General features: G+C 37.3%; 1 protein-coding gene across 1 annotated transcript; it reads right to left on the minus strand.

Moving 5' to 3' along the window:
- On the minus strand, window positions 1–6,834 carry LOC137276985 (apoptosis regulator BAX-like). The gene is made up of 4 exons (XM_067808641.1): window positions 6,349–6,834; window positions 3,882–3,999; window positions 2,712–2,939; window positions 1–2,337 (listed from the first exon to the last, which is right to left on the minus strand). The coding sequence occupies exons 1-4, from the start codon at window positions 6,561–6,563 to the stop codon at window positions 2,233–2,235; spliced, it is 666 nt and encodes a 221-aa protein (XP_067664742.1). The 5' UTR covers window positions 6,564–6,834; the 3' UTR covers window positions 1–2,232.
- Window positions 6,835–11,538: the final 4,704 nt, after the last annotated feature.

Consider the following 11,538-nt stretch of genomic DNA (forward strand, 5'->3'; position numbering starts at 1 on the left):
TATCATTTCGAAATTTTATTCCAAAAATTGTAAAGTAAAACACTTTGAGCATTATGCAAACTTCACAAAACAAACACACAAGTGATGAGAAATATTCGATTGTCAATGGCAAAATAATACATGAAGATAAAATGTGAAATAAACCAAGACATGCTTTGGTACTATTGTTGGCATGTGAATGTTTAGAAAAGAATGTTGTGACAGGTGATAATGTAACATGACAATGAAATGTTTACAATTCACTGAGCAAGATCTTAAAATAGTCACCGACGAAATACGTTTTCTCTGTTGGACTATGACGTCGAATGACGTCACGAAATTTCAGTGACGCTCATGTCGCAGGTGATGAAACAAAGAGATGCCTTATGTCTTGAAGACTACTACGCAAAATCCTAAATGTGTTTCCCCGCCATTCGCAACAATCGTTTTCATAATACCACGTTTGTAAGAACACTGAACTATAAATACACGTTTAACTTGTTACACCTGTAATTTGACTTAAATCAACCACAACAAAACTGAAATTAAATAATAACCAACCCCGAAAAAGCCACGACTAGACTTCCATTAATAACTGGCCATGAATAACATACATAACATATTCATACTAGAACTAAGACACAGGGAACGTAGACTGAAATATCAAGCTTAATGCTAACGAATATATTACCTACACAAAAGATGAATGTATTGACTAATGTTTTTGGCTAAAGTCACCGTATTTGATTCACTGGTTAAGGCAAAAGCAAGTTTTGAATATTGCTCCTGACAAATGATTGTGACTTCTTAGTGATCGCAAATTATATGTGACAATCTGTCATGTCATGTGAACATATGAGTGAGTGAGTTAAGATTTTTAAGTCGCATCGGAATTATTTCTGCCATGTAGCGACGTGAGCATATACAGTGGAAGCTGTAGAAACCGGCATCTGTCTAATCCAGCAAGTTGTCAACACCGGCATAAAATCCAAGTCCCTTCCGTTGCTAGTACATTTATCACCAGCTCTGCAATCCGGCACATTGCCTTAAGCAGGTTATTTCCTTAGTCCCCGTGAGTGCCGGGTTAGACAACTTCCACTGTACACATATTGATTGGGGCGACTACTTTAAAGAAACAGTTTATTCACTTACACTACATACTTCAAAGTGAATTAAGAATAAGTCGGTGGCTATAACTATGTTTTATTGATTTTGCCACTTCCACTGATGTTTATTACGAAGAATTTAGAGTGATGTTTTTTCGGATCAGAAGACAACTAACTATTCACAACCTTGTCAGTCAAAATCTTACAATCAACAGAGAGCTGAGAAACGATTTAATATTCACATTAATAAAACAATTTCTTGACACTGCCTTTTAGTCCCAGATCGGAATTTGTTTACTGGGTGTCACTGTGCAGCTTAAATAACAAGAAAATCACAACAAATATCAAATAAAACTAACATATGCTGACCCAGACGAAAAAATTGCTATTATTTTGTGTCCTCACCATTAATAAAAAAATATCATTGTTATTGCACAGTAACTATTCCACAATAAAACACGTCTACATGAGAACTACAATCTACACATAACAATGAATGATCACATTTATCATAAAAGAACACACTCAAATATAAGTGAACACAGGCATAGAATGCTCCACGTGTAATACCAAATAACGTTTTTTGGCATCGTTCATAGGTTTGTGATCTGGTTTTAAGTTCCGCCATTACAACATGGCGTAAATTGACGATCACCCATTCACATGTTCCTGGCGTGCAACCACTTTGTGTATCACATGACATTTGTGTCACGTGTAATTGATATTCAACTCCCCCGTCATGTCTCTTTTTCGTCATTTAATTTTGTTGTAAAAATAAATCTTCACAAAATATGTTTTTCGTGAACTGCCTCAATTCTGAGTCTGTGAATGTCACGTTGAGGCAAGTGTTTGCAGCACATTCGTGACAACTCGTTTTGTTTCGGAGAGCTGCAGGTTACGTAAACACGCGAGTGGTGACGAATGTTGCTCCCGAGTCGTCCGAGGTAGGTTTGCGTTGACTGAGTGAAAAGTGGGTAAGCGTCTTTTGTGCGATAATGGTTCCCAGTCGACGCAGAAGATGTGATGAATACCTGCTTCCCAGTCGACGCTGGAGATGAACACTTGGGTTTGTCGAAGCACCATTGGACTTCTGAGATCAACTTGGAATGAAAGAGACACGGGTTCAGGTTCGAAGGTCTCGAAGCGTTCACTGTTTCAGGTACCTCATGACGAGGACTGTCCCCACCACCGCGACCACTGCCACCACGACATAGCCCAAGGGACCCTCGCCATTACGACTCACAACTTGACTCTGAAGTAAACAACGCATTGCTATGGTTATCAGGGTTTGTGTAAAAGTTAAATGGCGGAAATTTTTGAAGCTATTACTATAATTGCATTTTAAGACAATTAACTAAATGGTAACGACATTGATAAGTTTGACATGCGAGTGCTCAGTGAATGTCGCGTACTGTTCTATACCATGAATTACAATTGAATATAAATTATTACTCTTGTATAACAACCCTCCCCGCCCCTCCACACCCACACCAACACCCAAACCCAATAATTACAATGCACATATTTCTTCTTCCCTTACTAATGGACACATCTTGATATTGAGATAATTAATTATATATATATATTATCTTTACAAACTACAAGGAATAAAAGCTGATCACTTACCCATCCTCCTAACGTCTGTATGATTGAGCACACTGTATCGGTGATAAATCTGAGTGACCAGCTGACCACTTGACAACATAACTCCACGCCAATCTTCAACCCTCGGACAGCCAAGTCTGAGCAAAAACAGAACAGGATCATCACCCTCTCTTTGGTGAAGTCGTTGTGGTGAAACAGCTCCGACAGCAAGTCACGGAACTGCTCAAACGTTACCGAACTGATGTCCACCTGGAAGAGAAGTAACGCTTTAGTTTTGCATTTTTTTCATTATGTTCACAAATACCTTTGAAAATATAAAACCTGCTTTTAGTCTCAATAGTCATTAGTACATACGGCGTAAAATAAAATTCGCTGATCAGTAAGTTTATTTCATTCATTTTAACAGGAAGAATACATGGCCAGTTGACTTATATGAAGTGTACGTGGATACTGAGAGAGTGAATTTAGTTTTACGCCACTTGTAACAATATTCCAGAATATATCACGACGGGGGACACTAGGCTTTCTTCACACACTGCACCCATCATAGGAATCGAACCCGGGTCTTCAGTGTGACGAGCCAACGCTTTAAACACTAGGCTACTCCCGATGGAAAACGATTAAAATATATTGGTATCAAGTATGAGGTTATGACTACTTCTTCAATCAACCATGCCATGAAATGTGTCGCCCACTTTACAGTCAACATACCAATAAAGGACAATCGCCTATTGCCCGATCCCTGTAAATAATTAACGCCAAAAATCAATACTGAGATTGTTGAGATTCCTAACCCGTGACACGCATTACACAACGGCAACCCAGACTCTTTTAATACATCGTCGTCACTTTCCAATCTGATGAGAAAATCAATTAATTCTTTTGTGTTAGAATAAAGGAGCATTCAGCCTAATGGCGTAAGACACAAAAATACATCGGGCGTTGTTCACTCGTTCACACTCAGCCTGATGACCTTCCTTTGATTATTAAACGCATGAAGCGTGTGATCCATGTTTGCATTGCCCAAACCACTTATCCATGTACTGTATATTCTGTGAAAATATATTACGGTAAATAAAGGTCAATTAAAAAATGCGTCGGTTCTCCCTACCTCTTATTTCATAAGATCTCAAAAATATGATTCAGTTTTCGTTTCAGGTGGCGAAACACTGTACGGTAGAAGGTACATACTGAAGCTGCTCTGTTGGCCAATCGCTGTCTTTCTTTAGTTTTGGCAAATTCATCCGCCATGTGCCGTAGTTCACGTCCGGTCTTTGCCCACATTGGATTTTTGTAACCGGCTGGGGTGCTGGAAAAATAATATGCATTAGATAAATGATATATTTTAATGATACATCGTGTAAAAAAATCATAACTAATACAACAAAAAATGTCACTTTTTCTGATAAAACAACTAAACCTTACATCGAAATTCGGGGTAAACCTCTAACTCGAAATTCGGAATAACAGTGGATACATGTCGAGATGTCCACAGTTCGACATTGGGTAGTACCGATGTCACACTACCATTTCGAAAATGATTAGCGCGATGCCACGACAGATTAAAATAGTCATTTGAGAGAAGAAAACAAATATGATCCTTAACTTCTCTTGAGTAGTATATATCAGCATAAAAGATATATCGACATACAGTCGAACGACCCGAATAAAGAACATACCATTCGTACATCATCCTCTTTCCTTGTTAATCCTATTAGTTGAAAGTCATGGATTTGTTCCAAGAAAGCGTTTATGTGAACCTTTTTAATATATAATTATGTGGGGATTGTCCAGAACAATCCCATTTCTAGAAAGTGAGATCGAAGTCCAAATGTGTTGTAACCCACGTAAAGAGGGTACACAAAATAATATGATTGAAGTAGATGTACGTAAACCGGATCTCATCAGCACAAACACCAGCAATACGTAAACAAATAATAACAAAGGACCCCTTATCCTCGTGACACGGTTTGACGTATGTAAGTCAAACAAAGGCAGTCTATATCACACATATTATAAACTGCTATAAAGTGACACGAATGGAAAATCGTACTACAAAAGCTATGTTATAGGATGTCATGTTCAACTTAATTCAGTTGGATTTCAATCCGAATGATATCAAATATTGTACATATTACGTTGGCAGTCGCAGTCTAAAGTCCCAATGGCTAATGTTAATTTCTAGTATATTCTTCCAGATTCTGTCATAAGTTACGAAAAATATCACATGTTCATAGATACAATTTCCGTGTCAGTATAGACCACATCCCTGAGTGGTTTCTGTTTCCCTCATAACAAGCCAAACTTCAGCTTTTATTGTATTAACTAAAAATATGCATGATATTCAGGACAAATATGTTTTCCTTTTTATGAGGTTCGTACACAACTATGATCTGAGTTGTCCGCCTTCTCTCCCAACCGGAACGCAGCTTATAATAACTAATATCTTTGTTATTTTATGTCTATCATGGTATACCTTGTATACAGTAAGTGCTATCTGCAACGTTACAAATATACTTTTAAAAACGGTGCTAAATCAGTGAACACAGGTCAGAAATAGACGTCTGCTAATATTTCCGTTGAAATGTATATTGGCCTGTGAGATTCAACATATTTTACGTGATTGAAACCTACAAAATTTCATAAAGGAGCTAAGAGGCCTCTGTAATTGATAGATTAAGACTGCAAGTAAATAGTGGTAAATATAGGTGGCAACTTTTAGGTTGTCAACTACCTCGTATTGTTTGAACATTCAACGTAAACGTTACGATATGAGAGATACTCTCCCCTCTTCTCCACCAACACTGGAGTTAAACTGACACCATTCTGACTCTTCTCACGTAACGCGATCGATCCAGACCGTATAGCGAGTGGTAGTTATTTTGGATTCTCCCCTCATATCGCACACTGAGTAACAACAATACATCTCAACAGTCCCCCTTGACAGCTGGAGCTGTGTTGTCGATCAGTACGCTGTACGTATTACCCTCTGATTAGCATGAGTTGTATGCAGTACTTTTTTCTGCACTCTCTGACTCGTCAAGTACATCTGCACCAAACAAGTACCAGCTTCCAGTTAATGATGATGTCACCTCACAAAGTCATGTAATTAATTAATACAGTTGTACTGAAGCTGTGTGTATATATCACGACAGTGTAACTATAACAGAATTCTGGATTTCTAGTAAAAGGTTTAAGGTAGGCACCTCTACAGTTTCTTCAATGTTTCAACATTAGTTTTGATGGATATGACAAGGATAGACATGTCGTGCTCAATATCAAGTGAGTGTCTTCAAATTTAGAGTCACACCGACAGAATTTCAGCCACATCGTGACTGTGAAACCTGTACCTATATTACTAAAAACAATCCTAAACGAAGTAAATACCTGTCAACAAGGCTGCTTAATTTTTAACAATGGATTGTTTGAATGCGATACATCACTTCCAAATGGTTGATTACTCTAAATGCGTATTGATAGTGATAATAATATTATGACCTCTGCTACATTTTATTTTTATCGGTAAAACCTAAAAATAGCATTTGTATTAATATTATCATTATCACCGTCATTGTTATCGTTGTTATTAACATAGAATTTACATTTAATTATTCCGACCTCTCTCGTGTTCAACAAGAGTAGTTATTTGTAAACAAACCTGATTTGGGCTGTCAAGTCGTCCACGCTCAGTTCCTCCCTTTGAATATCCTCCAAAACGAAATTATGAAACAGTTCCTTCCCCTCCTCAACCAGGTCGTCATTTGGGAGGGAATCCCGAGGGGGAATCACGAGAGGGGTGAGGAGAGCGGCGCTCCCCCGTCGCTGTTGCAGAGGCAGACCGTGGTTGGTCATCATTACAGGTAAGTATGTCATACAATTGAAGTGATCACTTATATCTTCCGGACAACGATACGTCTCTTCGGGTTGATTGCTATTAAATGGCTTCAACTTCCTCTGTTGAATATATAGACAGTTTAAGGGAAATCCCGGGAAAATACGTTGACTAATGTTAATCTCAACTGGTCTAAATTGAGCGTCAGGTGGAAGCTTTTATAGCAGGTCAACGCGTGACATCAGCAATCCCATGACGAAGCTTCCATATAAGGAAGCAATGACCTGGCGCGTGTCAAGCGACCTCGATGCTGATTGGTTTACGGAAGAGGTCGCTCGCAATGACAGAATGAATGACTTCAGCACTCAATCTGTAGGCGAAGGAACTCTCACCTTAATCGTATTACGATCTTCACAAATATAAGTATATCCAACACACACCCAGACGTTAATTGCTATAATCTGTTCAGTGTTTGATGACAGGAATATATAGGGTGTTTTGTTGTCGATACCTATTTTAAGTGTTTATGCATGTAAAAATAAAACAATTTCTAAATTAGTGTTCGTGTTTATTGTGTGTATGGTTATTTAAAGACCAAAATAAGCTAGTCTATAGTCTGTCTTTATAAACCACAATACTATATGTTGTTTATTGTCGCAAGAATATTTTGGTTTTAACGGTTTGAATGTATATATAGAAAAGTATTGCAATTCTCCGTCCTCAAAACCAAGAGAATATACTGATATTGAATTCAGCCCATGTTAAGAATGATTTGTCATGAATAGATTGCTCCAGAAGGTATTCATCGCTCGAGGACAAGTTTGGATTTTACTTTTCCTTTTATAAACACGTATGTTTTAACGTGATAACATTTCTAAGACTGTTATGTAAGTATGGTTTTATTTTTGCATTTAGATATATTTTAAGAAACAATTACATTGCATTGAAGGGAGACGTGGTAGTCTAGTGGGTTAAAGCGTTCGCTCGTCACACACCGAACATACGAGTTCTATTCCCCACATGTGTACAACATGTGAAGTCCATTTCTGGTGTCGACGGCGTGATATTGCTGGATTGTTGCAAAAAGCGGCTTAAAACGTCACTTACTCACATTGCTTGTAGTTGGTTATGCAAAAATAAGGATGCATGTTGGTTATATTCTAATGTGGACTACAGGCCAACAGACATCTTTTTAAAAATCAGTACGTCAATGTTAAACAAACTTGTATGCATACGAATCAGCTGCAACACATGTGACACTAAATTTAAATAACATGTATGATTCACAGTTAAAAATAAATATGCCGCAACAGCTGCTCAATTTGAATTTTTATCTTACGTTGGAAACAATATATTTTGAAGACATGGAGACTCCAGGGTCGTCAAAAACGATTCCTGGGGATTATATAGTCAAGTAATTATACAATGTTCTGAACCAACATTAATGTTCTAAATATAGTACAGTTACGATGGCACAGTACATTTTCTTCTGTTCATATTTGATTTCAAAGATATTACGTTGCTTTAAAAACTCAAAGCAAAAAAAATTAACAAAACAAAACAAAAACAAAACAAAAAATAATAATTGTTGCCAAGGTTTATATGCTCAGGGAACTATGGTGTTATGATTCGGAAGATAACAAATAAAATATCCATGAATTGTATACATTTATTAACTGTCTCGGCGACACACACCCAAACAACTTGGCATTAGAAGATCATTACTAGTTTCGCATTCTTACTTTTGAATGAGATAGCCTAACACTGCTGGGTTCCTAGTTGATGTAGAAAAAAAGGCTGTATTTTGCTGTATTTACGATAGCAGTGATAGGAGGCACGTACACAGCTCACTTGATCAACGACCAGGATGAACTCATTATTTTATGTATCGACCCCCTATAATCTTTACTGCGTGCAGTTTCATTGCTGAACCTATTTCCACCAATGTACTTGAAATAGTGCACACATGATTGAGACGAATATACATATTTATGCTATTCACGTAGCTAGGCGAGCGTTATCACCACCACCTGATATAGCTGCCCGTACAGGTCGAATGAGTCAACGTCAGCGTCTGCAGCAACACGTTGTCTTTTCATATACCAACATAACGTGGACGATCATGCTTATCATTACAACACGTGTGCGCCGGTCTCTTTTAAAAAATAAATATGTCCAAATCATTGTCATTGTCGCTATGAATAAGCTTCTAAAATGTAATCATTTTCGGGAGATACCCGGTTTTCGACTAATGTCCGGTTGTATAATACCCTTTTCTATTTCCTCTTTCAACATATCAAGATTTGACACGTTGATTATTAAAAATACGTTAAAATATTATGGCAAGATAATAACAGTAATTTTGGGAAATTCGTATTTATCGCAATAATCTTGGACGCGATGTTTGATCCTTTTTAATATAAACTTTGCAGAAAAAGTCTCTGTATATTATAACAAACAGGGTGTTGGGATGGCTTAATGGTTAAAGGGTTCACCTGTCATGCCCAAGACCCGGGTTCGATTCCCCCCACAGCTACAACAGCTCATGCCCACGGGGAGTCGTTTTCAAAATATGCCAAGATTCGGTCCTCATGAAATGACGAAAAGAAATGACTGAAAAGTTATTTTTTTCATTCTTTAAATAGCATCATATGCTATAGCTCTTTCAAAACATAACAGAACTCAGCCTTAATTGCAATTATGTTTTGAAAAAATATTTTGATTTCTCAAATTACCAAATTTACATTTCTTTCCCGTAACAACACTTACATGATGTAACATGTTATGCAAATGATATTTGTATGCATTTTGTATGCCAGACATGAAGATGAGCTTAGACTGTATGTATACCCACATAAGTGTTGGAATCTGCATGGATTACTTTGCGCAAATTGATTTGCATGTATACTTGTATGTATACTAAAACTCACACATACATCTAAGTTTCCATTGTGGATTTTTCAGCTAAACCTCACCCAAGGAAACATTTTATTATCATTTTAATAAAAACTTTCATACTTCTAAATAAAGTGTTTTTAAATCAATATGATTTGTTAAAAACTTTAAAAATACAAACAAAATATCGTTGTTACGGGAAAGATATGCTTGTTAAAGGAAAGACAAAAAATGTCGTTAAACAATCTGTTTTTCACATTACATAAACATCAATATGTTGAACCAAAAAGTGTAACTTTACACAGGTTTACACCAATGAATATATAAAGACATATTCATATTTTATACAAAGATCCTCTGTGAACTGCTGTTTTTGTTTCGTACCGTAACATACACGTTCTTTACGGTAACAGAATTAATTCTTTACTGTAATGGTTGTATTCATTGTAGTTAAATCAGTATGTGCATCCAACAAATGTTGTTAACTGCATACAAATACGGTAGAGAATAATGTTCATGCAATGATTACACCTACACGGGGTAAGACATTAATAAAACCATATGAAAGTGGCACTTCAGACACTTCCGTGAATAACAAAGTCCCAAATAGTTGTAAAACAACACGTGAAACCCATTTCTGGGGTCCCCCGTCGTGATATTGATAAAATATTTCTAAAAGCGGCGTAAAATTAACTCACTCATTCACTCGCTCACTCACTCACTCACTCACTCTCAACAAATACGTCTTTTACCCAGTAAGAAGAATAGATTATCAAGTATACAGCGTCGGCCTAATCAAACAATGAAATTAGTGCATACCTTTAGTCGTGCCTCTGATACTTATCTTCTCGATAAAGATCTACAAAACAGTTAATTGAGAAGCACATTTCACCACTATCTGTAAATAGATAATTACCTACATCATCGACCCCCCGGCTACAGCTGTAATAGCTTAATGCCAGTAAACACAATGTGGTGCCGTATTTGTCCATTGTGTTCAGTTTTACCTGTAAGGTGTGGCGGTTTATGCTAACAAAGAGTATATGACTTGTAGACTTAGCCGGCGGAGGATGGTTCCGATAATTAGTTCAGCCTAAGTGTGAACATCTGCATGTATGCAGTTGAACTATTATGGTTAATGTTTTCTCATGCATTGAAACAACCGTGTTATTGATTATAGTGCTGTGAAAGTTCATCGAGTACACTGATCTTTATTGTTCGCGTTGCGTTTGACTTTGTTCGCGGACAGTTGAAAATGGCGTCGTTGTATAGTAGTTATTTTACTTACCTAAACTATAATTTTGGGCCCCGTAAATATATTTCTTTCGCGTCAGCGCTTAACTCTACATCTCATGATGTTCCGGCGCACATTTTGGGTTGCTGGAGCCGAAATCAACCTCTGCATTGTCGATATACCTTTAAGTTCCTCCCGATATGCCTTCGGGTGTCCGATGAAGGGGTAATTGTAAATATACCCTATGCTTGTCGTACGATACGACTGATGAGAATCGGGTGGCCTGAGTGTGGCTTGGTTCATTTTACCACAATTATTGACCAACGTCCTTTTGGTATCCCGAATGTTGCCCAGATGTAGAGCAGTATGGTGTGAGAGAGTGAGGATCACCCATCCTCCAGACTGATTTGTACAAAGGCAGCTCACTCACTAACCCTACACTTTCCAACGATGCAAATGGTTTGAAAAATAATTTAAGCGCAGCAAATTCACAGCCATATCTGCCATGCATGTGCTCTAAGATTAAGTTGAGATGTAAACATTTTCAGAATGTTTTACTCTTGCTTGAAAACAAAAAGATTTTTTTTTATTTTGTAGTACATGGTGGGGAGAATTAATAAATTAATGTTTGTAATGATTAGTATGCCGAACTATTTAAGATATCTTGTTTGTGTAGCCGTATATGGTAGAAGTAACGCTGTAGACACTACACTGTTTACAATAAACCCATGCAGGTTTACTTAGAGTCATGGCGTTGTACAAGTAGGTCACATGCATGTTTTCCGCCGACTTGTGTGACGAACCTTCCATTATGTAACCCTTTCGAAAACTGAATATTAAGAAAACATGTAAGCGATCTTTGTAAGAGAGTACGTACTGAGTGGGAT

The sequence above is a fragment of the Haliotis asinina genome, chromosome 3 (assembly GCF_037392515.1).
Source record: "Haliotis asinina isolate JCU_RB_2024 chromosome 3, JCU_Hal_asi_v2, whole genome shotgun sequence".
Lineage (NCBI taxonomy): Eukaryota > Metazoa > Mollusca > Gastropoda > Lepetellida > Haliotidae > Haliotis > Haliotis asinina.